Raw genomic sequence first — 27,076 nt, forward strand, 5'->3', positions numbered from 1 at the left:
TGTTTGAAGAAAAGTGAGGAGGCTGGACTAGAAGGACCGAGGGAACAGTGATAGCAGTCAAGCAGCATATTATTAAAAGCCTTCTCCCTTCTCTGTCCGTGGCTGTCAGAGAATTGAACGAATGGCACTCCACAAATAGGAAAACGTGAACGGACTGGTGGTATCCTTCTTCAGCCTAGGCATGTAACATTTCTTCTGTATTGCAATTTGGTTAGGTGTGCGTAGCCAAAGAACTGACGAGAAGTGATCAGGGGCTATACCAAGTGATGGAAGGCAGTGTACCTACCGCCAACATTCAGTTACTTTCACTCAGAGGAACTGCAAATGCAAATATAAGCAAAATTAGACACCCCAAGATTCGACTCTTGAGTGGATCATCACAATTCTCAAATTCCTCCTATATCCAGGGAAACAAATTGGCAATTTCTGTGATCCCTCTTAATTTAAACCTGGAAGCCAATTTTGCATGGCTGATGTGGATGGTTTATGCTTGCATTACTTCAATACTATGTCAGTAGACCAAGATTGTGGTCTCTTCCATCCCACCCTCCCCACCCCACCCCACACCGTGTCCCAATATTCAGAACTTCTTGTCATTCCAGGCAACTCACTGGCAAGTGGGGAAGGATCCTAAATTTAGCTAATCTCCTAGGCCAGGATCTAAAGTACACTTCCGTAGCTACGAACATGCTGAATAGCAGAAGAAGGCTCTCCTAATTGGCTGTGGTGTGTGTGGAAAGTCCTGGGGAAAAAAATAACAATTAAGTTAAAAGCTACCTTTGCATCCTAAATCTAAGTACCTTGAAAAAGAGATGACTTGTTTTAATTGCAGAGACTTTTTGTGTTTCCGAATTTTGAAAGACTTTCTTCACACAGAACAATATCAGCAAGTAGTTAAATTCTTTGTCTTTCCTTGGGAACTTTAATTAAGGTTTTGTGTTCTATAACCTTGTCAGATCACTGTCCTGGCTTGGTGTTAAAATAAGTTTTATGGCCTTCTTGACCTTCATTTACCTTAGAAGTAGAAACAAGCCAACTTTCTCTTCAAAGTGAAAGAGAAAAGGTCTGCATGTTTGAAAATGCTGCAGACTTACTTGGCTGGTGACTTGTGATTTAATAGTTCTTCAGAGTTCTCTTGGAAATGCTTGCAATTTCATTAACCACTACTATGCCCTCTTTAATTGCTCTCTATCTTTATGCCGTTAGAGGTTCTCTTCTTTCCAAACCCAGTGTAACACCGGAGGCCATCCTAAAGGGAGTGATTTCATTGACTGGAAACCATCACCAGAGCCATACCATTTGCGGATCAGATGAAGTCAAGCCTGAAAGGAAGGCTGTAGAAGTTCCTCCACTAGCCTCTTCTCTGCTGGGCACGTGGGACAGTTGGCCTTCTTAGGCCCCCTGTGGCAGTTCCAGGCCCGGTGAGCAGGTGTAACCAGTGAGCTGTGAATGGAAGGGACAGGTGCTACTTCCGGGCTGGAGCATTTCACTGCTGATGATAGAGCCTCTGGAACACACTCTCTCTGGTTTGGCAGTAACTGGGTGGGCAGCACTGAGATCGATAGCTGATCTTTCAGCTGGGCCTCTGAGGGAGTGACTTGGATAGAACAGTGCCTGCACCCGCCTCCTGCTCGGGTGACCCGCAATGAGTTTGTAGTATAAGCAAGATACAGCCTTGAGCCACTGGGATTTGGGGTTTATTGTCACTATAGCATGAGCTATCCTGTTCTGAATGATACATGCACCCAGCAGGCCTGTGGTCCTGAGAGAAGTGCCTCAGAGTGGAAGGAAGTGCCTTCTACCCGACACGCTTTGTGGTTTTCCTAGTCATCTGAGAAGTGTGAGCTCAGTGTGAGCTCAGAGAGCCCTCAATCATGCAGAAAAGTTACAGCTAGTTTTGAGGACTGTTACTACCATTACCATTCTTTTACATTTTTTTTTCCTTTAAATTGACATTTTGAGCTAAGACCTGAGAAGGGAGAAGAAGCTGGTGTGTTAATGGTGGGGTTGGGGATTGGGTGCCTGGGTGGCTCAGTTGGTTAAGCATCTGACTTTGGCCTAGGTCATGATCACACTGTTCCCAGTTCAAGCCCCGGGTCAGGCTCCGTCGCCTGTCTGTCCGTCGCCTGTCTGTCCGTCGCCTGTCTGTCCGTCGCCTGTCTGTCCGTCGCCTGTCTGTCCGTCGCCTGTCTGTCCGTCGCCTGTCTGCCCGTCGCCTGTCTGCCCGTCGCCTGTCTGCCCGTCGCCTGTCTGCCCGTCGCCTGTCTGCCCGTCGCCTGTCTGCCCGTCGCCTGTCTGTCCGTCGCCTGTCTCTCCAATATAAATAAACATTTAAAAAAACTGGTTGGGTTGGGATCAGATTTTCAGGTCAGGACAGCAATGCAAAGTCCCAGAGGGGAGAAAGAGTTTGCTGTGTTAACCTGTATGAGAGGGTTAAGCTGTATTTTGTAATGGGTGCTGTGGGTGCCCTCCCGGGCCCGTTTCCAGGACCACAATCAGTGAGCTGACCGCTAATAGCTCCCAGAAGCCACCTTTTGAGCATTGCTGTCCACCATTTGGAGCCACCAGGGGCAGAAGGTTTTCGGCCCCTTCACTCTGCCCCACGGAGGGGTAGCCCATAGCCATTGACTGGCTGACTTGAGGAGAAAAATGCTGGCAAGATCCTTGTTTTGTAGTTTATGTTCCAGAGCTTCTCTTAGCCTCCGGTTGGGCAAAAGCTGGGCTCTACCTGAAACCTCATCTTTGCTTAACCCCTTTCTTTTTTCTGTTGTTTCCCTCATTCTGCTATACTTCTTCCACAAATGTCATGTAGCTAGGTCCCTCTTCAGGCTCTGCTTCTTGAGAATTCAGCAGAAGACCTACACTAAGACAGGAGAGGGTCCTTTGGGCCAAATATGGGGGACGTGCTGGATGCTATTCAATTCTCTCGCAATTTCCTTACAATTATTAGGGCACCAAATCCTCTTAAGTCCTACAACGGGGAAATTTATTTAACCTCAAGTAAGCTGTGTAACTTGGTGAAATTAAGGAGGTTGTACAGAGGGTTGGGAGTCTTAGCTTCAGACCCCTGCTTCACAGTTATTCATTGTGTAATGTTGGGCTAAGTATCTAACCCTGCTGTACATCCTCTTCTCAGGAAAATGGAATATATTCATTGCTGGTAGAAAGACACGTCTGTAAAATGAATGATCTATGGGGGAAAATAGCTTGGCAGTTTCTTAAAAAGTTAAACATGAATTTATGAATGCCCAATTCGGCTAGGTTTCTATCCTTGAAGATAATTGACAATCTGTGTTCATAGAGAGACACGTGTGAATTACCATAGGGTTATTCATAAGAGCACAAAAATGGAGACAACCCACATGTCTGTCACCTGCGGTATAACCATATGGTGGAATACTATTCAGCAATAAAAAACAACTACTGATAAATACTACAACATGGGCCTCAAAAACCTTGTGTTACATGAAAGAAGGCAGGCACAGAAGGCTATGCACTGCATGATCCCACGGATGTGAAATCTCCAGATCAGATGTTGCTTGGGCCTTGGGTGGCAGTGGGGATTGACTGCAGGCATGAGGGAACTTTTGGGGGTGAAGGAAATGCTCTAAAACTGGAATTGTGGAGACGGTTGTACACTGTATGAATTTCCTAAGCTTCATTTGAAGTGTACTGACAATGGCTGAATTAGGGTCTGTATGCTAGGTCGTATTAGAGCTGCTATATAGAAACCCTTTGAGAACATATGTCTGTGTTTTCACTCTGACTGCCCCTAAAGATATCTTTTTTGGAGATTCGGGAATCTTTTCTTTATAAATGAAGAGACAAGTTCTACGTGATAGTAAAAAGAAGTTGGGGAGGCTGTAATAGTTTCCTTCCGGGGATGCTGTGAGGGTTACGTGACATTCAGTGCATGTCAGCTGTCACTGTCATTTTTGTTGCTGAGTCAACATTTCCTTACGTTTGTTTTGTTTGTTTATGAGAGGGGGGAGGGGTGGGGTGGGACAGAAGGAGAGGGAGGGAATCTTAAGCAGTTTCTGAGCTGTTACTGTGGAGCCCAACACAGGGCTCAATCCCATGACCCTGGGATCTTGACCTGAACTGAAATCAAGAGTTAGACGCTTAACTGACTGAGCCACCCAGGCACCCCTCCTCACTTCCTTTCAAGAGCAAAGCTTTTTTTGTTCTTGTTGAAATACTGGATGATGGGATACTTTGGGATCAACAGATCCCAAAAGGTATGAGACCTTTTGTTCTTTGGTCTTTTTCCCTTTTAACAGTTATTTTCTTAAATTTTTGAATTGTTAATTTTTTTTTTTTTTTTTGCTTTATAACTTGAGTAGGGCATACTTAATTTGAAAAAAGCTTTTGTATTCCCTGTGCACAGTCAGGTTGTAAAACCTGGTGATCTCTCAGTAGTTCAGAGGCCAGAAAATGTTAACCTGTGGGTTCTAACAAGGACACAGAATTCTCCAACAGGCGTTACATTCTGATAAAACTATTTGTGAGAAATTGAATACAGTTTGTTGGGCCAAAGGTCTCTGAAAAACCATACGTATATTCCCTTGCTATCTCTTTGACACTAGACACACAGAAAAATCCCACCCAGATGACCTTGTATTTTTAAAAGGCAAACCTATCTGCTGGTGTGTTGGTTTTGGCTTAGCCAGAAATGATTGTTAATTTTGCCCTTAAAGAACAGATTACCAAAATACATTAGTGTTTTGGGCATGTGCAGTATAGACCAATTTGGCCCAATTTAGCCGTCAGAGCAAGATTGCACCCAAACAGAAGTGCTTGTAGAAATGAATGGATGACTCCAGTAGTTTTAAATCAATGCATGCTGGGCAATCAGACTCCCTTATCGCTCCCCAAAATGACCTGCTTAAAGAAAATTGAAGCACTGTTATAGTTGAGATAGCTGTGCAATCCACATGCTCAAAGTGGTGATCACCTTCAAATTTAAGCACTTAATTTAAGAGCTCCAATAATTTTAAATTGCTATGTGCCGCAAAGTGACAGACGGTTACCAGAGTGCGCCAGTATTTTTAAAACACTCCAGTGTTCGGTGCAATATATTTCTGTGGAAAGGTTCACAGCAAGTTGAAGCAAATTTCCAAATTAACATTGAAGAATGAAAAGTGACATTGCGACAAACTTGAGGTTGGTTTTCTCTTCTCTTTCCCACCCCCCTCCCCACACCCCCAGCCGAAAGAAGCCTAGTCACTCATATTTCTGTTGGATTGAAAGACCTTGAGGATTTGTCAGGAGCTAAAAATAAGTCTGCCTTTTTAAGTATGGAACCTCCTGGCGAAGACACTTGGCGGTAGAATAGCTTTGTAGAGAGAAGTAGGGAGAATGTCCCACGGAGCCAAAGGAAGAGGGACAGCTTGCATATTCGGGGTTCGGATATCCCTACCAGGGATGTGAAACTGCTTGAAACTGTCCCTCAGGGTGGTGGAATTTAGGGGATCCCACGTGGGTGGCTCAGGGAACCAGAGGCTATGTGTAGAAGTGCCTCTGTGTCCAGATACCTCCCCTCTCCTGATCCGAATGAAGGTCTTCTGCATGCCAGGTTTCTTGACACTGACCAACCCCCCCCCCCCCCACCCCCGCAAATTTCCCTAGAGATTCTGCTTACTGGGTCAACGCCCCACCCCTCTTTCTGCCTCTTTATCTTCTTCTTGCCTCTTTCTGCTTGTTTCTTCCCTTCACAGGAAGGTCCTCTGCACTCTGTGTATCTAAATGGCTAATAATGGCTCAGCACTGGTCCCTCCACCTCCCCCACACTCTCCACGATTACCTCTTTCCATCCCATCCCCACAATGTTTTTCTATTTTCTAATAGGATCTGATTTTTTTTTTCCTGTAATTGGGTGTGTAGTCGACAGACTCTTTCAACGCCTTAATTAAAAACTGAAGCCTTTAAAAAAAAATCAATTTTGGGGCGCCTGGGTGACTCAGTCAGTTAAGCGTCCAACTTTGGCTCAGGTCATGATCTCATGGTCTGTGGGTTTGAGCCCCGTGTCTGGCTTTGTGCTGACAGCTCAGAGCCTGGAGCCTGTTTCAGATTCTGTGTCTCCCTTTTTCTCTGACCTTCCCCTGTTCATGCTGTCTCTCTCTCTGTCTCAAAAATAAATAAATGTTAAAAAAAATAAAAAAAAATCAATTTTATTTTGCTATACTCCTATACAATAAACTATGCTTATTTTAGTTTTTTTGACTAATGTGTGCAGCCATGTAACCAACACTATCATCGAGATGTAGAATATTTGTCACCCTCCAAATTATGTCCCTTTGTGGTCCTTTCCTCTGCTGGCCCTAGGAATGCCCGATCTCTTTTGTCACTGCAGGTGAGTTGTGCCTGATTCTTTGTCAATGACATGGCAGTAATAACCTCCACCTCACCTGTTGACTTGAGGGTGAGTGAGGACCTGGTGTGTTTCCCAGCAGCCCTAAAAGCAACAGACAGAAACTGGTTGCCATTTTGGCCCCAAGAGCCTGAAATAATTTTAGTTCTATGTTTCAGGTTTTATATTTTAAGAATCTTGTCCTTCCCGCCTTTTACTCCATTTGTATCCATGTTTGTTGTAATTGTAAAAATTACATTTTACTCTTATTTTTTTATTAACGTTTATTCATTTTTGAGAGACACCAAGTGCAAGTGGGGAAGGGGTGGAGAGAGGGAGGCAGAGGCAGACAAAGAATCCGAAGCAGGCTCCAGGCTTGGAGCCGTGAGCACAGAACCTGACGCGGGGCTGGAACCCACAAACCACAAGATCCTGACCTAAGCTGAAGTCGGACGCTCAACCGACTCCTGATTTTGGCTCAGATCAAAATCTTATGGTTCATGAGTTCAAGCCATGCCTTAGGCTCTGTGCTGTCAGCACGGAGCCTGCTTGGGATTCTCTCTGCCCTCCCCCTGCTCACACATGCTCTATGTCTATCTCTCTCAAGAATAAACCATTCTTAAAAATTTACATTTTATGGAATGCCTGGGTGGCTCAGTTAAGTGTCCGACTTCAGCTCCGGCCATGATCTTATAGTTTCTGAATTTCAGCCCTGCATCAGACTCTGCTCTGACAGTGAGAGCCTGCCTAAGATTCTCTCTCCCTCTCTCTGCCCCTTCCCCCCTCAATAAATAAAAAACCTTTATAAAGAATCTTAAATTTTAAATGACCATTCAGTAAAAATGATGCTCCTACAAAAGATACTGTTTACTCTGTGTTTTCCAGCATGTCCTAACATACTAAGACTCCTCAGAATGAGGGGCTATCTTGGGGAGCCGTCTGAAATATTCTTCCTGGCGAGACCTGCCACAGAGCTGTCACTCGGGATTCTCAAGCTCTCATTAAACTCATGACCAAAGCCTCACCCATCAATGTGGGGCTTCCCAAAACAGTCCTTGGGGAGGAACCTAGCTTGAGAAAGCTTTCACTTGGCAATGTGGATAGAAGGCAGGGAGGAGCCTCATCTGCAGGCTTTACCTGTTAGGGGCTGCGTCCGCATGTAAAATTCTTGACTTTGTGTCTATGGAGCTTTGCTTAACTATTATTACTAGTATAATTAGGTCACCTTTATTGAATTATCTGGTATGCACCAGGTACTGTTCTAGGTGCACCATTGCGTTTTACATTTAATTTACAACATGATTCTGCAAGAGAAACTAATGTCTTCATTTTGCTGATGGAGAAAATGAACCCTGCGTAGGCATTTAGAGAGGTTACTTAAGCTTGTACAAGATGCCACAGCAAGTAAGTGGTAAAATTTGGAATCCTGTCAGGCCCCGAACTTGCCCATAAGTAGCATCTCTGGATTAAAAACCATCTGGCACACAAAAGATAACAATCTAATGAACTCCTTTCTCAGGTTTAGTGGGCCTTGACGTTGTGGGGTGAGGTGCCTGGAGTCCTCAGTGACTCTGGTGTGTGTGTGTGTGTGTGTGTGTGTGTGTGTGTGTGTGTGTGTATGTATGTATGTGTGTATAACCCTCTCTGCCCTCCATCCATCACCCCCACCTCCTTGCTCTATCTCCTTCTCCTTTCCTGGTTCAAAATTGGAAAAGGATGGCTTTCCCTGGAAAGGTAGAACTCTAGGGAGGGCAAGTGACTTTGATCTTCTATGAGAACAGGATCCTGGAAGAGGAAGGCATAAATGATAAACCACGGGGCTGGGCTGGAGGGCATCCATCAGGTTGGGCTGCCTGGATTCCCTTGATGTGGGCCCAGTGGGGTTATAGATGTGACCCAGAGCACCGAGGGCATAGATAGTGCTCCTTGATTTGAGAGGCTTTGCTTCTGTCGCAGGCAAGTACACAGGAAATAGGCAGGGCCCAGCTTGTGTGGGATGCGGGGGTGAGGGCACAACACGTCCTTGGTTCTGGCTCCAAATGGAAGTTGAACATCTCACTGCCTCCCAGCTCCCCGGCAGCCCCCTCCGATCCCCATAGAGGGAGGGTGACTTTTCATTTGGAACAATGCTAATGGAGTCATTTGGGTCAGTGTCTCCGAGATAAAATCTGTCACTCCCTTCTGCAGGCTCATTATTTCTACCCTCGGGCTGCAAGGAGACAACGGAACACCAGGGGATAGGGCTGTTTGCTCTTAGGGTTGACTCTCCAAAAAAAAAAAAAACCGCCAAAAAACCAAAAACATATTTACATATGTGACTGTGGTCTTAAAGGTGTGATGAATTATGGGGGCAATCCTTTTGTTTTAAACAGTGTGTCAGTGTTTAAATTCCTTGCATAAATTTTGTGGCCCTGAAACTCTACCCTCGGTCCAGTTCTGGACATGCTTTGGTATTGCCATTTAACAATGACAACAAAAGAGCTGCATACAGGACTGGACTCAGCCTGGAATTACACCCCACGTAGTTTTAATTGTTCAGTAATTTAAACAGAAGAGTGGCATTATGTTGACTCGGCGATTTAAAATTATGCTAAAGCAGGATTTTGCCAGCTGGATCCTTGGCCTCGTTCAGGAACATACTTGGCTGTGTGTGCAACAGGGACCACTAATCCATGAGGGTAGAGAAAATATGGGGTTTTTTTTTGTTTGTTTGTTTTAACCAAAGCAGAGTTTTCCAGAAACCAGCAAACAATTAACAATCAAGCTATCAAAACTTCAGGATTAATGGGTATGCTGTGGTGATTCAAATAGTATTAGCAACTCGTACTTTATGAGAAAAAAGGGGCATCTATGAGTTCAGCTTTCATTTGGAAGTAAGAGTCTATCTTCATGTGCACATAAAGGCGGGGGCACTACTCTGGATTTTTCTCCTCCAGTACTTTAACAGGTACATTCTTTTCTAACAACATGGCTCAGTCCTTCACCTTTCTGTCTACTCTCTCGGGAAACGTTATAGTACCCTTTTTGCGTGGATCTCTTGTTGGCAGCCATCTGAACTCCAGTGTCTGCAGGGTTTCCTGGCCACAGGCTGACTGGGGACTGTGATGATCTGATGAACAAGTGGTGGGGAGTGGTTGATCTTCTATCCTGTAAGTCCATGTCCCAGACAAGGTGGCCACATCAATGACCACCATGCCCCCGCCTTCCTCCCCTCACACCCAGAGCTGTTTCTGTAAGGTGCGAGAATCCGGACTCTGTGTTGCCAGATCTTTACAGTTTTTCATTCTGGATTATAATGAATGTAAAATTGCTCCGTATTTAAACATAGGCAACTGACCCACCAATGAACACACTGTATAGACCAGAGAAAATGCTTCTGTGGGCCAGACGAGGCTAGTGGACCTCTGTTTTTGATACCTGGTCTATAGGGTCTTGGGTCCCCATAACTGGCTCTCCATTTGGGGGTCTCCCATCTTTCAGGTTAAGGACGTGTCTTGTCTTCTTTGTTGCAGGTGGTGGGAACATGCACTTGGCATTAGAATTGTTTTCGGTCAGGTCGAGCTTTGATGTCTTCTAGTGGGATGGTCATAAACAAGCTGTTTGTGCAATCTGTACCCCACTTGGGTGCCCCATCAGTGAAATGTAAATGAGTGCTGACCTTGCCCATTTTTTGGTGTCTTTGTCAGGCTTTAATGCAGAGTAGAAATGGAGCTACAGTACTTTTGAACTCTTGAGCACTATGGAGCAAAGCCGTCTGGGCTGGTGATCAAAGCTGACAATTGTGTCCTGTTAAATATATAACTAACCAGCTGTGAGATCTGGTAAAATTGTATGGTCCTTCAGAGGTTTGGGCTTCTCCTTTGTAAAGACCAGGTTTTCTTAGGGGAGGCGGTGGAGTGAATAAGAGAAGGCAAACCTGAGACCCAGTCCAGGCGCTGGCAGTTACTGTGTGATCTGGGTCAGTCATGTATTCCTTGCTGCCATGTGTGGTCTGGTGGCATCTTCATCTCGCATGGAGGTTGTTTGGGCCTCACCTTAGACCTGCTGGAGCAGAATCTCTTCCCCAGGGGATTTGTGAGCACATCAGAGCTTGAGAAGCTTTGATTTAATCTAGTGCTGTTCAAGACGTGGTCCTGGACGAGCAGCATCCTCATTTGGGAACTTGTTAGAAAAGTGAATTCTGAGGGCCCTTTGTTAGACCCGCTGAATCGGTCATCTCCGTGTGGAGACCAGGACTCTGTCCTTTAGCAAAGGCTTTAGGTTATCCTGATGCACCACTAAGTTGATCTCTTTGGTTTTTTTTTTTTTTTTTTTTTTTTAATTTTTTTTTTTCAACGTTTATTTATTTTTGGGACAGAGAGAGACAGAGCATGAACGGGGGAGGGGCAGAGAGAGAGGGAGACACAGAATCGGAAACAGGCTCCAGGCTCCGAGCCATCAGCCCAGAGCCCGACGCGGGGCTCGAACTCACGGACCGCGAGATCGTGACCTGGCTGAAGTCGGACGCTTAACCGACTGTGCCACCCAGGCGCCCCTAAGTTGATCTCTTTGAACTTCAATGACCTCCTCATCTTCAGTGCATTTGCAATAATAATAGGCATATCATTAGGATGTTTTAAGGGCAAAAAGAATACGGTATAGTATAATAGTGTAATGTAGAATATAACATAGCGTGTATTAGGTGTATATATGGAGAGAAAATAATCTGAGCTGAACTTGGTAAACAGTGTATAGTGAAGAGTGGAAAAGAAATTGGCAAAAAGGTAACCACTAAGAATCTGTGTCAGTAATGGTATTTTGGTTTCAAGCCAACAGAAACTAACCCTGGTAACTTAAGGAAAATGGAACTTATTGGAAGGGTTTGGGGTGGGACATAGAATTAAATTTCCAAGGGGGGAAAAAAAAGCCTTCAGTGTTTGGGAAAGGCAACAATGAAGGAAGCTTTTGGACAATTATAGGAACTAATAAGTGGTCTCTTCAGGGCACCTCCATTGACTTTAATCATCTCCAGTTGCCCTTGGGCCATTGTATTCAAGACCCAAATTCTTGATGAAACTTCTTGGCAGGCTCGGGTCACCCAGAGGGCAGCACACCTGAACTGCTGAGTTTAGTGAAGGTAGAGGAGTTTCTCAAAGGAGTACACCACTGTTATAGAAGAAAATGTGTATGGGAAACTGGGCAAGCAAATCAACAGGCACCACTGCAGAGATTTCTAGCTGCAGCATTCTGAGTCTGCCATTCTGCCTTGACCTTGGACTTGGCATGGTGATCAGAAATCCTGAACCGGCAAGCTCAAAGGCAGGTGCCAGCTCTTCCCGAAACTCCCCGGGCCATTCCTCTCCACGGTGCAGCTGTGAGACTTTTCTTTATATCCAGACGGGAGTAGTTTTGCCTTGGTGTTGAGTGGGGTTATGTGTGCCACCAGAGCTGAAGCGTACCTTCGTGTGCACAACCGCGGCTCCCGTGCCTCCCTGCTCATGGTAAAGCTGTGAGATTTTCCTCAAGAAAGAGCAGCCTCTGTCCTGTCCCTCATGAAGCTATGATCTACAGCAAAGCCCTGGAGAATGACACATTGGATATCTTGTGCTTTTCTCCCATAGTTTTATAAGTGATTATTCATAAAAACATGCTCATGTCTGAAGTTTGCCATCTTGGCTCCGTGCTCTGTTTGTTATGAATATTTCGTTCATGTGGGACAAATGGCCGTGTGTGGCTTGAGCTCCAGCTCTATTTTTTTCTCCTTTGGATTCTACCAGCTAATCACAGAAACGACCCTTCTGTGTGTGGGGCTTTTCCCTGGCGTGTGTGTGTGCCATGGTAACAGTGGCTGGTAATGGTTTGTCTGTGAGGGGAAAACGGTGTGAATGCTAGATTATTTAATGTGAATGTGAGGGAAGAAGGGGTTTCAAGAGCCTTTTACAATGATTGTGCTGTTGGCCTAAGCATAATCTGGCGCCTCATAGCATTTGCTTCTCAAAGCTTGGAGACCTGGAGGGGCTGGGAGGTCCAGTGGTTACAGTACCTGCCCATCAAACGGTGTCATCTAAACACTGGCTGCTAACTCACTATTTCACGTCTCCTGGGTAACTTGGTGTTTCTTTCACTGCACCTTACAACAGAGACATCAGTGATTCTCCCACAGAGTTCTATTTAAAATAGTCAGTAGACCAAGGCCAAGAGAGCCAATACCAATTCAAAAAACAAATTGGCTTTGATTTGAAATTGTATGGAGGAGTTCCTGAGCTCAGTATTAAAGGTGTGTTTACGTCTGCAGGAGCAGGAAGATTTGTGGAGTGCTCTGTTGAGGATAGATACAGCGGTGTCTCCTCTTACAAAAGGGTTTTCATTACAAAGTCCTCGTGGAAGTTAGAAGTTGCATATGGTTAGGAGTACCCTTGAAAATTTCTTAAATTTCAAATTGAGTTCAGTGTCTATGGTTTAGTATATACATTTATGTAGCAATATAATATATAGTATATATACTGTCCTTATATAGCTTATGATATATGTAAGCATATTATATGTAATATGTATATGTAATATGCTTACATAATAGATAATATGTGCATATAATTTATATTATGTAATATATAACTTAGGTTAAATATATAACCTAAGTTATATAGTGAAATATACATAATAGTATGTTATATAGTTAGGTATTACACATACTAATATGTTCATACATGTATAACAAATGAAATAATGCATAAATAGAAATGCACATAAACAGTTATATTTATAATATATATTATCCATAACACATGTTTATATTCATATGAACTGCAAGTTTATAAACTTATGTGTATATATACCTCTAGAGTTGGATACATGTTCAAAATGTAATTTTATAGAATTTTAACGATGTAAACAAATAGACCTGTATTTGAAACTCCTGAAGCTATAGTGCATGTGATGAACTTGTTTTTATCTCAAGGCCTTCCTCTCAAGTGGACAGCGTCTTCTGTTGGTTCCATTGGGAATTTCCATATTTTATCTCTGCATACAGGTGTAACCTGAGTTCAGCATTTGGTATTAGGCTGGCTTTTCTGCCCAAATGCTATCAATTTAAGCTCTGCGTAAATAGAAAGCATGGGTCATACTTGAGGTCTAGTTGTCCACCAAGCTTAGTTTTGAACCTGAGCACTTTGGGAGCATAAGAACCCAAAGAAATTGCTGGTCTGTTAGAACTGCCTTGAGGAATAGCAATTATTTCCTTGAATGGTCAAGGAAAACCTGAGTCTTCCTGGCAAATGGATGATCTTTGAAATCTTCATAATTTATTTACTGTTTTTTAACCATCATAAAAATTGTAGTCTTTCAATTATACATGAAGCTGAATATTAGGAGGCGGAGGAGACACATGCTGGCACGCACTTCCTCTCAGCCTCTTCACCTCAAATTATAAACAAGTTAGTTCTGTCTTTGTCTGCAAAAGTGCACATGTATATTACATGTGTCATGTATTATGTAAATTGGTAGCTATCACTGCCCCACACACCATTTTCCTGCACACTCCAATTTGATTTTCATAAACAACCATTTCTCAGAAATAACATTTACAAATTCCCTCTCCAATGACCTCTGTTTAATTGAGTATATTATGTACCCTCTCTTTATTGTTGCTATGAAACAAAAGAGGCCACCTTACAAACATTTCATCTTCTTGCAGGAGATAATATAATGTGAGTATTTCATGATTGGTTGGTAGTTTTTTTTTTTTTTTTTTTTTTTTTTACCTCTAATTTGTTCTGGACTGACTATAAAGAATTGAACTGGTTTTTGAGTGTGGTTCTTGGAAGCCATCTCATTATATTAGACTGATATTTTGTATTTGGTCATTGAAAAAGTAAACGTCAGGGGGAGGGGGTGGTAAGAAGCCCAGAACAGGAAATGTAGAAAAACGAGTTGTGTTTCAAATGAAATTTTCCACTTGCTTCTCAGTCTGTAGAGTACCTGTCTGTGGAGTATTCTAAGGAAACTCTGCTGACAGTAGAAATCGTGCTTTCCCTCCCAAGGTCCCAACTATGCACAATACCTTCCATCATGACAGGACTCTCTTAATTGTTGTTTCAGGTTGTTCAGAATTACAGGAATAAAACCAAAAACAAGGGTTTTTGTTGAGTAAGAGTCAAGTTCATCATGGCTATTACAAATTCTAATGACATGAAAGCCAATTATTGTGACTTCAGGTGGTTATTCTGAATGCACTTAGATATGTGACAGCCAAGGTAAACATTTCAGCCTAGACAGCTCCATTAATTAATTACAGCTTAGGATCTGGAAGCTTGCTTACATGCTTCAAGGGCTATGTGGAAAACTTATAAGATACATATACCAGGCAAATCCAGACAGGCAAACTAGGTACTCAATAATGTTTTTTCCCATGTCCTTGTTTGACATTTATTTGAGTAAAGCTCAGATTTAAAAATACTTCACCCCATACTCCCATTTTCCCCTGTAGAGAAACTTCGGTAGAAAAATCTATAGCAACTTAAGAAAAAATAGTGTGTCTGAAGAGGGCAGCCTTTCCACAATTTCTTGGAATTGACTCTACTTAAATACACATTGCATTGGGCAGTTAATTTTTTTGTGATTTAATGCTTGTGACTGCTTTTACACATGTTGGCCCCAAATCATATTCTCTTAAAATTAGGCTTAATTCTTTACCTCCTCCCCCTCCTCCCCTATTTTTAAAGTTTCAAATCATGTAGATGGCAACAAAATTCTTCTGAATAGAGGGCTGTATTTGGAGGCATTAACTTCACCCCCAATTTACTCATGAGTACTTTATGAAGAAATAACCATGTCTCATTAAAGTTTAAAATTTTGTAGTTGTTTCTTACTTTAGGAATTACAGAATCTTTAGTTTCCTGGGAGAGTGGGGGCTGAAGTACATTTTTCTACTTTTCTACATCTCTTAGGCCCACAAAAAGGATCAGCCACATGAGGATTTGTCAGGAAGAGTCATATAAGTGTTCTCTCTGACCTATTCCATTCAGTCACAGAGCAAAGACTTCAAAAGTTTTCCACCTGGAAACACACTCATCCTGGAAAGCTTGTGTGCCAAGCGTGTTTTGTACGTGGCGAATAGCATGAGGACAAACCTGATTCATTATGACAGCGTGACCATGTTCCCCTTGCTACCTGCAGCCAAAAGGCTAGATTGGAGCCTTGTCACAAGTGCCCATGGTTACGAGGATCATTGCAGCTGAGGCGGCATCTGGTGCTATTTGTACGAAGGAGAACTTAGTCTTCCCGCTCTGTTTCCTGATGAAGAGGTGGGAGGAAGTCCCAGAATCAGAATGTAGGGCTGTGCAGTGTCCCAGGATATGTTTTTATGGGGGAAAACTTCTGAGCATTACATGTCCCCCTTGTGATGAAGTCTGGGAGACAGAGGAATCTCTGATGGACGGTTGAATAAACCACTTTTAAAATTTAGCAACCACCACCCCCTCCTCAGGCTTTGAAAAGTTGATGGTACCTAAGCTCAGGAAAGTCTGACTATCCTATGGATTCTCATGGCTTTGAGGAAAAGAAATGACTGGGTGGGAATTCCAGATTAGGGGTTGCCCCATTCTGGGAAATTGGGCTCTAGCCAGTTTCTTTCCGACTTATCATTGTCCACTGTGTGGCATCACTGATATGCATATACATTGAAATGACATATGAATGGGTAATATTGACGGACTCACATGTTCACAGCAAGTTTGACTTTTGTTCAGCCACCCCAGTTTATAGATGAGCAGAAATGACTTGGTTAATGCCTCATTAATATCAGATTCGGGAGGGAAAAAAAATATCTGCTTGTCAGATTGCTTTCTACCTACTCTATGTGTCAGGCAGCCTCTGAGATGTCCTGTGGTGAATGACCCCTGTCTCCTACTGTTCACATCATGGTGTGGTCCCCTCCTATATTATTCCAGCATTGGTCTGTTTGGCCAATGATCACCAATAATGATAGGCTACTAATGAGGAAATTCAAGGTTTCTTTTGTGTGTAAGAACTCTGACAGTCCCAGAAATCACTATGTGTTTTATAAGTTTCCAAGACACTTTGGCAGAAAATCATCACTTGGCTAATTTGGCCAATGCAATTAACTTTAGGTTTTAAGTTTCAGATATGCTAGGGACTTGACATTTTCTGGAGGTAATGACCTAGTCCATAACTTCCTAATAGATGATTTTTCATACCACAAGTTCCAAAAGTAAAATCCCTTACTTCTAGGGTAGGAATGCGGGGAGGTAAAGGACACAGAAAAACGTGGCAAGCAGCCAGTTTTCCACAAAACACACACACATAAGACCTCACATATTTTTTAAGTTTTCTATCTTTGGGACTGCACTATGTTTGAAAGTCAAGGTATTGCTTAAGGTGTTCATTGGCACTCCACGTTCCAAGCCAGTTTTCTAAAACGTGAGAATAAAATTGTTCACTCAGATTGATCTACATGGCAATTTAGGTAACTTGTTTCCTCAGAGAGGTACTATAGAAGACTAGATCCCTGAGATGTAAATAAATACTCGGTAAGAAAAGAAGTTGAGTGACAGAAAAAGGGTGGGGAAAGGTAGAGCAAGAAGGAAAGAGTTAATAGATTCTTTGGACAAGTCATGTTGGGACAAACTGACCCATGGGTATGTCTTGGGAGCAGAAGTTCTGAATGCATTTCCTATGCCAGAAGGTGCAGTGATTCTTCAAGAGAGAGGTTGGAATGGTGTCCTATGTGTTAACCTTTCAGCTTTTCTGGTACTTAACCATTCCAGTGAAGGGACAGGAGCACTATAGAAAGTGTAGCCTGTGGGGCAAATCTGAATCCAGCCCATCTTTGCAGATAAAGTTTTACTGGAATATAGCCATGTTCACTCGCTCCTGTATTCTCTATGGCTGCTTTCATGCCACATGGCGGAGTTGAGTAGCTGTAAAAGAGTATGGGCCACAAAGCCCAAAGTATTAACTCTGTGGTCCACTACAGGAAAATTCTGCAGATCTCTGGGTTGGATCATTTGGGAAATGTAGCATTTCCCAAACTGAACAAAGAACCATTTTTCGGTAGGCCATTCTGTGGTTCCGGTTTCTGTATAACACGGATGAGGGAACACTGTATCATCGGCTCATGTTTTCCTTGTGGGTCTGTGGGAGCCTCCCCTCCCCTTAGTATCTTAAAAGTAGAATACCCCAGCCTGCCCTCTTGTGCAGCTGCCGGAGGAGGGTTTCCGTTTCTCTGAGATGTGCAGTGGCAGATGGAGTCCAGTAGCTAAAGTGAATCAGGTCTCTTTTGTAAGATACAGCAAGATCAAGTTGAGTTACAGAGAAAGCTGTGTGATAACAGGAAGCTTATCATTTATTTACTGAGCATCCTGTTCGCCGTTTTGAGTCTTGTGCAGGAAGGGAGCTGGAGGTTACCTTGTGCCTGTGTCTTCAGGGACTTCCAGTTCTCTGTCTCTTTGAAGCAAGTGGCTGTGAGACATGTTAAATAACAATGTGAAAATTCAGGGACTTAATTTTTAAAAAAAAGACCTAAAGGAGGAAAAATCCTGAAACTTTTTTGTCTGTAATTCAGAAGAATGTCTTCCCCTCCCTTAGGTATGATTCACAGAATACTTTGTGCTTTCTACAGACTTTTACTTGTATCATGGTAAGAGCTGAATAGTTCTTCTGCTAATAATGTGAATTACTTAATGTATTGCTGTGTGACAGATGATCCCAAAATTTAGCTGCTTACACAGTAAACCTTGATTGTCTTGCACAGTGTCTGAGAGTAAGGGATTAGTGAACAGTCTGGGTAGCTGTTCTCGGTCAGGGTCTCTCCTGAAGGTGCAGCCAAGCTGTTAGCCCCGGCTGCAGTCTCTGAAGACTTGACTGGGGCTGCAGGATCAATTTGAAGTTCACTCATGTGGCTGTTTGCAAGAAGTTTCAATTTCTAACCTTTTTTTTTAATGTTTATTTTTGAGAGAGCCAGAGACAGAATGTGAGTGGGTTAGGGGCAGAGAGAGAGGGAGGCACAGAATCCGAAGCAGCCTCCAGGCTCTGAGCTGTCAGCACAGAGCCCGACATGGGGCTCGAACTCACAAGCTGTCAAATCACGACCTGAGCCGAAGTCGGGCGCTCAACCGACTGAGCCACCCAGGGGCCCGAAGAAGTTTCAATTTCTTACCACATGGCACTCTTCCTAAGGTGGCTCATGGCATGGTTTCTCTCATGACATGGCTTGGATCTAAGTGAAAATGATCGACCATGTCCAAGTTTCTAAAACCTAATTTACAAAGTGACCTATCCTTATTTCACTATATTTTATTGGTCAAAAAGAATATCGTTTGTCTACTATATTCTACTAGTTGGCTCTGTTGGTCATTGTGGAGGTGTCAGTATCAGGAAGCAGGGTCTTCGGAGGCCATCTTAGAGCCTGGAGACCATATTCTGGTTATTTAAAGCAGCATCTTCTGGTGAAGAAGCCGCTTATGCTTTGGCTCCTCGCCCCTGGTCTAGGACATGCAAAGCCTACAGCCAGGGTATGGGGCCTCAGATCAGCTTTTAGCTACCATTCCTTAACCAACTGTGCGGATTCTCTGTAGCATTAGGAATGGGAGGGAACTTCTTGACTGTGATGGTGTGGTCAACTGACCTCAATAATTCCTTAAAACGAGGACAATTTGTCTGTGATTGTGTTTACAAAGGATGGGGAGGGTAAAGATTGTTTGTGTGTCCCATGGACATGAACGGCATGGGGATGTGTGTCCCAAGATACTGCAACTATAAAGAGGACATGATGCTTTCAATAATGAAATTGTTAAAGAGATTCCAGAAGGCCATCCTTTACCCTTTATCAGTTTCCTTTTCTTCGCTTGCCAGGTATGTGCACTTGTGATTTTTTTTTTTTTTTTTTTTTGGTAGCTCTTTATTTTAAGATATGTGTAGGTAGAGCCTTTACCATTAATTCTTCAAAGTTTCTTGTGCTGGGAAGGTTTTTGAGTCTGCTCTTCATACCTTATTGCAAGTGTTACTGCTATCTAGGTCCTTTGCTAGTTGGTCTTGTCTCTTACATGATTCATCTCACTGGGACTGGAAGCATGGTTTTCCATCTGAAATTAAAATCCCAAAAGTCATGTCTGTCATCCAGAGTTCAGTCTGTCTGAATAACCCATGTTGGTTCCTGGATCATATTTGTCAATGAATTTTGGGCTACGATGTTAAATGCAGATGTCCAGTTGGCACCTTCCAACACTGTTTATTGCTTCTTCGTTTCTCGTTCTTCAAATATGCTCAAGGCCTAATGCAGCAAAGACTCCAGCTACTGAAAAACGTACGTGTTCCCAAAGTTCCTTGTCTTAGGCTGATGGGCATTTAGACTTGGAGGAAGCTGGCCAAGCAAAGGACAGTTGCAGATGAAGTACAGTGGCTGGCCGGCTGGCAGGCTCCCGCAGCATCTGGCCGCCTTCCTCACTTACAAACTGCCATTGAATCTGGTCTGTCTTCCAGGTTTCTGCACAGCCTTTCCCCCCCTTTGTTTAGCACAGCGTTCTGCACGCTTTTATCACTAATGTTTTACACTGTCCTCCTGAGCTCCTTTTCTCTTAAGCAACCTGGATTTGCACAAGCCTCACAGCCTGGGCGGGTGGGGGGCAGGGGGTGGGGTGGGGAGAGAAGCTGCAAAGTAGGGTATGTATTTTTGTCTCAATATTTCTTTGCATTCTAGCTTCTCTCTGCTTTTGTAGATCATCTAGGTCTTTGGCGGTTATCTCACAGCATTCCTGAGACATTTTATATGGGATAACATGTGTCCATTAATCAATACTCTCAACTTCGATGTGGTGTCTGCCATTTCCCTTATTTCTTGCCCTACTGACTTGAACAATTGCTATTTTCTGTGAAGCCGAATCAGGGTACTCCCCACTCGAATACCCTGAAGTCTGGACCACTGTGTTACCCTTTCTAAGACATCATAGTAGCCACTGGGGCTCTGGAATTCTATCAACTTTTGCTGCATTTGTCCCTGGGAGTGTCAGTTCTGTAGCCACTGTCTCCTGCGGAAGCAGTCTCCTGTCCACACTCACAAACTGAACCTATTTAATTTGGTGTTTACTGAGCGCTTACTGTATCCCAAGCACAGATGTGCCTAGTTACATTAGTCCATGAGACGCATCCCCAGCTTGCTCCCCACTTTCCCCTATAACCTGTGGAATGTACAGTCTACAAGAGGAAACTGCATTTAGAAGGCAGTTATAAGAGAGTGTCCTAGGACTTTTTGATAGGCGGCGAGCGCAGATGTGCTGGAAACATATCAGAAGGACAGTAGCCCATTCTTGATATTCAGGGGAGGTTTTCCAAGGGCAGGCATTGGGTATCTAAACTGAAACTCCTACCCAGCCATTTAATTGGGCTGTGGTGGCTGAAGGTTCAATCTATATCAGTAGATTAAAAATAAGATTCTTTTTCCTCAGGCGCCTTCCCACAATTTCCAGAAGTATTTCTTTGGAGTTTGAGAGTTCATTTTATCTTTTTAGATTAAAAAAATGCTATCAATAATATCCTTGGGTCTTGATACCTCTACTCATCATCATCCTTGTTCTTCACTGGATGCATGCAGCAAAAGTGTGTGCTGGGAGTATTCGGAGATGTTTCCTTGCTTCCAAGACTAAATATGAATCCACTGAAGAGCCTCTTAAAAATGTAAATTGCTGCATCCCACTTCCAGAGATTTGTAAATTCCTGGGGTCAGAGAATGTGCATTTTAAACCAGCATGCCTCATTATTCAGATCTGGGTACTGCCCTTTGATTAACCACTGGTTGCTAAGGGCACCAAGAGTGGGGGGAAATGAAGATAGGATCAATTACTTCTCTGGTTTGTCAGGTGAGTTTATTTTGGTCCAGGCTGAAATCCAAACCACACAGTGGCTAGTTAATTCAAAAGGACATCAAGGAAACCCAACGAGATTTTGTGTTGTGCTATGAGGCTGATTTTTTGAATACAGTCGCCTCCATCAGAAGCGAGGCTGCAATTCTAGACCTGGTCCTGTCTTTAAAATTTGCAATTAATGTTGCCCAGTTATTTTGTTGTTTCTCTGGCCTTTTACATTTATCCTTAGCGCCAGAAAGGATGTGAAGTGTGTGGATCACAGTAGATTACAATTACCATGATACAGTTAATTACACTTGTGTCGGTGCTGAAGAGCAGTGTGACCTTTAGAAGAAAGGTAAGCGTGGGCACTTATCAAGAAGGGAGAGCTTGCATTTCACGTTGCGTTGTTGTTACATAGAAATGCCCGTTTTCTGTCCTTCCCCCTTCAAGGTTCTTTAGTGATGTGGGTCAGATGCTGCACATCACACATCTCCCTTTTCTGTGAAATATTTGTCGGATGTTAGTGCTCATGTCTTGAATTGGATGACCATAATTTTATTCTGATTAAAAACAAAACAAAACCAAAACTTTGAAGAAGAGCTCACAAGTGTTGGTGAGGGTGTGGAGAAAAGGGCAGCCTCGTGCACACGGTTGGTGGGAATGGTGTAGCCACTGTGGAACACAGTGTGAAGGTTGCTCAAAAAATTAAAAGTAGAACTACCATATGATCCTGTATTTCCACTTCTGGGTACATACCCAAAGAAGATGAAAGCAGGATATCAAACAGATACACTCACGTCATGTTTATTGAAGCACTTTTCACAATAGCCAAGATGTAGAAAGAACTTAGGTGTCTGTCAGCAGATGAGGGGATAAAGTATATGTATTATCCATAATATATATATTTTATGGAATAATTATACAGTATGATGGTAATCATATTGCAATACATAGACGTTTTGAATCAACACAAATGCCTTAAAACTTACACAATGTTATGTCAGTTCTATCTTAATTAAAATAAACACAATTATTTTCCTGATATTCAGTGTAAAAATTGTTACAGTTTTAGAAACCTGTATTGTGGCTCAAAACTGATAAATCATGTTCTCACTCTATGATGTCTTGATTAGTCTGATGGTGAATCCCAAAGTCTTATGATTTAAAGAGACTTGAAGAGATTCTTCGGAAGTCCAAATTGTTGGACTAGAAAATCAGCTAACAGCCCCTTCCTACAAATGAAGGAAGCCAAGATCTGCTACATATGCAAGCAAAGGGCTATTCTGGATTATTAGCATTTTCTAGTTAACAGAGGTGAAGATGTTTCCTCGGCATTGAAAGGAATTGAATCTATAATCAGTAATTTATATACTCTGAAAGTATAGAACCCTTTAATTGAATAGATCTGGGACTGGATAAGGAGGGAGCACGGAGACCATCTAAATTATCCTTATTTCACAATTAGGAAAACGGCATTAGAGAAGGCACACCATCATGTGCTGGTAAAGTCGGATACATTTGAAATTCATTGCTACTGCTTCTCCTTGAGGAAGTGCGATTACGCTTTTAGTTTAACTTTCGGCCACTTCGTTGATAGTTTTCCCTTTATCCAAGTGGAACACGGAAATGCTTCTCACACTGTGCTGTAGGGTCCAATCCCATCAGTCTCAGTGGGGCAGGAGAGCTGCTCCCAGCTCTGCCTCTTCAGATGGGCAGATACTGGAGGGAAGTTGAGTTGAGCAGGCAGAACATAACACTTAGCCAGCATGCCAACCTCCCTGTGGCAGAGATTCAGGAAAGCTGTCAGGAACAGCAAAGGCCAGCACAGAATTACACGGGGGTCCCGAAAGGCAGATGGAATGCAGTGATGGGGTGTACGGAAGTTGGCGGGACTATATTGGCCTATTGATCATTCTCGGAACATACCAATTGCTTTCACATCTTCATGCCTCTGCCGTGAAGCATCCGCGAGTTCCTACAAGTGACGGAAAAGGTGATTATAGTCAATTACACAAGGAGGGCTCAGGCAGAAGTAGCAGTCTGAAGCCGTAGGTCACTGCGGAACAAGATTAATTCAGGTTAGCATCTCTGCTCTTCTCTTGGCCTTTTCCTCGAGGTCACAGAATGGTTACTCCAGCTCCGTGTAGCGCATCTGTATTTAGAAAGAAGAGTGGTGGTGAAGGTATGAGCCTTATCTTTTTCCCTTTTATCAGGAGAGCAAAAGGTTTTCCCAGAATTCTCTCCCATCTCACACCTCCAAAATTAGATTCACGTCTCACTGGCCAGGAGTAGAGGGAAGGACTGCCGAGAAAAGTGGGTTTGTAGTTGTTTAAACCTTGTTGGTAGAAGCAGTCCAAGAAACATGGTGTTAAGAATGACTGTGGGGGAGCTAATCTGCAGTGAGTTTGTGGCATATCACAAGTTCAGGGATCTTGTAGTGATGATATGGTAAGGCCTTTCCCAAGGTGACGTTCTCTTTATAATAACAACTGGGGTGCCTGGGTGGCTCAGCAGATTGAGTGTCTGACTCTTGATCTCGGCTCAGGTTATCGTGATCTTGCAGTTGGTGAGTTCGAGCCCTGGGTCAAGCTCAGCGCTGATGGCATGGAGCCTGCTTGGGGTTTTCTCTCTCCTTCTCTTTGCCCCTACCTGGCTTGTGCGTGTGCGCTCATGTGCTCACTCGGTGTTTCTCCAAATAGATAAATTGAAGAAAAAGAATAACTGACTCAAATATGTGGATATTTGTATGCCAGTGTGTTGCACGTGGAAACCTAGAATAATGGGCCTGATTTCCTGCATGTTGAATTAAGGCTTCGTACGTGTCTAGCACCTTATTGGATGAACTGCTTCACACCTGTCACCATATTGGATCCTCCCAAGAATCCCGTGCCGTAAGAATTATTATCTGAGTCTCGCTGAAGGGAAAGTTGAGACACCCCGAGCATTTGGGTGATGCGCGGCAGGTCAAACAATGAGCGCACGCTGAGAGTTGGATCCAGATGTTTCAGCTTTAGTGTTTATATTATTCTTGCTGAGGAGAATGCGTTTTAAAAGAAATGAAACCGAGATTCAGTTCAGACAGCATCTAAGATTGTGTTAATCTTTGGAGCTGTAGACACTGAATAAATAATTCGTTTAGAGAAATATAAAGCATATTTGGTTTGTGTGACAACATGAAATCTTTTCTTTTTTTTTTCCCCCTTCCCTTTTCCAGAGAAGCTCGGCCAGCAAGTCTTCGGGTGTTCCTTCCTATAGCAGATGGTCCAGTTCGCAGCCACATCAGGTAACATGCTCTTTCAAAGGATCTTGATGTGCTTGTTTTCCTTGAAGTGTGCTCCAGAGTACAGTTACTTGATCACGGGGCAAATGTGGAGGGTCCTGGGCTCTTGCTGGTTCTCACCTTGAACTTGGCCCCTCAGCAGTGGGCTGTGGAGTTCAGCAGTGGTTACTTCTCTCCACCTCACGTCTGGGTTCAGGGCTACGTGAGGGGGACAGGGACAGGGAAGTGTCGAAGTTCCACATTCGAAGCCTTCCTCCGTGAATAGCTAATGAAGTCTACCGGGCAGTTACAGCACGAATGAATTTTGCCTTGGTTTTTTTTCCTTCAACCAAAGATGATCCCTCTTTCCCTTCTGTTCCCAGAAATTGTGTATGTTCCCATGGTTGTGCATATGTACATACATGTGTATATGTGTATGGCACATGGAGCTCTAAGAGTGTATGCACCAATATATCTGAAAATATACTAATGTTATAAAGAGTCGCTTTTTTTGCTTTGTTACTCAGGGTGATGAACAACCTCCATTTAGGGCAAATGATACTGAACGTTATTTAACCTCTTTAGGGGAGGTTAGGCCAGCACAGTGCGGTTATGCCTCGGTGTATAAACAGAACAGGATCTTTCTGCTTGGCGAGCAGTCTTTACAGGTGGTACACTGGGACCACAGGGGCTTCCCCTGGAAGCAGCACTTGGGGAGAACACTAACGTTAGACGCTAAAGCTGAGTAGGACTTGGGTTTAAGTTACCTTCTAGTTAGGAGACCAACAAGGAATACACTCCCATTTGTTTTTTGGCTTTATTAGAATTATCAGAATTCTTAGACTTTCCAGGTCACTTATGCAAGCTGCAGCGACTATAGCAGGAGCACATAATAAATGATTTATATTCACATTTTCTCCCACATTTTATTGACCTTCTGTAGAAACTTACTATTGGCGATAATATACTCTTAACATCAGCATAACGTGAGAACTCTTTGTATACTCCCTGTTATCTTTTCTCTGCCGTTAGAAATTGAAACTTAGCAAAAAAAAAAAAAAAAATGAAAGAAATTAATGAGAGAAACACGTTCTTCCATTATGCAATAATTGATCACAGTGCCTATTTCTATATTGACTGATGGGTAGAAATAAAGTTGAGGTGATCTCTTCCTCCATTGGCATCAGCTTGGTGTGGATGCTGTAGTTTCTGGTAGGATATATATCCTTTGGAAGGATATATTTTGTGAGTGTGAGCTGAGAAAAAAGGTGACCCAGGAAGAGGGGCCGTGGTACCAGTCTAGGGAGATTGCTTTGCTTGTTTGTTTGTTTTTTTAATTTTTTTTAACGTTTATTCATTTTTGAGACAGAGTAGGACAGAACATGAATGGGGGAAGGTCAGAGAGAGAGGGAGACACAGAATCTGAAACAGGCTCCAGGCTCTGAGCTGTCAGCACAGAGCCCGATGTGGGGCTCAAACTCATGGACCGCGAGATCATGACCTGAGCTGAAGTAGGACGCCCAACCGACTGAGCCACCCAGGCGCCCCTAGGGAGATTGCTTTGAATATCTAGTTTCCTTTTACTTACTCCATTTCCTGAAAATGCCCCCTGGACTTCAATCAGTGTTGGTGATTTCTGTTCTCCCACTTTCTAGAGACTGGGTTGAGCAAGTTGCTCCTCCCCTCTCTGCACTCAACCTGAAGATGGAGAGATGTTCTAATCTGGTCTCGACAGTCTAAGGAAAGTGAGATGCAGAATATATTGTCCAAGGTTAAACGATTTCAGATGGCCTACCATTCTATGGTTTTTCCCCCCCTAGAATGGACTCCATTTTATAAGCCAACACGGTTCTTCTGAGAACGTACCTGTGAGATTGTCAAGAGTGAATCTGTGACTCTGCTGTCCCTGCAAACCTTTTGCATGCTGCAAGGAAATGAGAAAAGTGGAAAGGGTTGTATTGGGACATTCTTAATTCTTAGAATAGATCCTTTTGTTTCTCCGCTATTACAGTGATCTTTTTAAATGAACTTTGGGAATGATTAGATGGTGGTTGTGTACTTTGTGATATCCCAGCCAAATTAAAATGGTAGCCATCTTGTACAGATTTCCCAATGTGTTCTTTGAATTCTTACCTGTATGTGAAATCCAAGAGTGGAAGAGCTACCAAAAAGGGCTTTCATTTTTACCTTCTCACATGTTGAAGCAAATGGGGTGACATTGGCAGATTTTTAATCTTAACACTGCCATTTTGACTGGGGGCTTTATTCGATGGCATTTCCAAATGGTAGCCTGATTAAAACTAATAATGGTGACATCTCTTTTGTACTGAGGATCCCCTTTGACCCTAACCGAAAGGAGTGGTACCTTTTATCTATTTGGTAAGTTTCCTTGATGTTTGCCTATTGTGCTGGTCATTTGTTTTCTTTCAGATCTACTCCACGTCCATCTCTTGACATCTGCTTTCCCAGGCTTCTTTCTTTTTTTCTTTTTAAAAAAAATTTTTTTTAACGTTTATTTTTGAGACAGAGCATGAACAGGGGAGGGGCAGAGAGAGAGGGAGACACAGAACCGGAAGCAGGCTCCAGGCTCTGAGCCATCAGCCCAGAGCCCGACGCGGGGCTCGAACTCAC

General features: G+C 43.2%; 1 protein-coding gene across 9 annotated transcripts in view; it reads left to right on the forward strand.

Annotated features, from left to right (window-relative positions):
- Positions 1-27,076, forward strand: part of RBMS3 (RNA binding motif single stranded interacting protein 3) — a 1,329,481-nt gene that overhangs the window by 234,180 nt on the left and 1,068,225 nt on the right. For all 9 annotated transcript variants that reach the window (XM_045436403.1, XM_045436406.1, XM_045436409.1 and 6 more), the window contains exon 3: positions 24,401-24,469. In XM_045436403.1, the coding sequence (XP_045292359.1) occupies positions 24,401-24,469 (69 nt within the window). The remainder of the gene's footprint in view (positions 1-24,400; positions 24,470-27,076) is intronic.

Source organism: Leopardus geoffroyi, chromosome C2 (assembly GCF_018350155.1).
Source record: "Leopardus geoffroyi isolate Oge1 chromosome C2, O.geoffroyi_Oge1_pat1.0, whole genome shotgun sequence".
NCBI classification, from domain to species: domain Eukaryota; kingdom Metazoa; phylum Chordata; class Mammalia; order Carnivora; family Felidae; genus Leopardus; species Leopardus geoffroyi.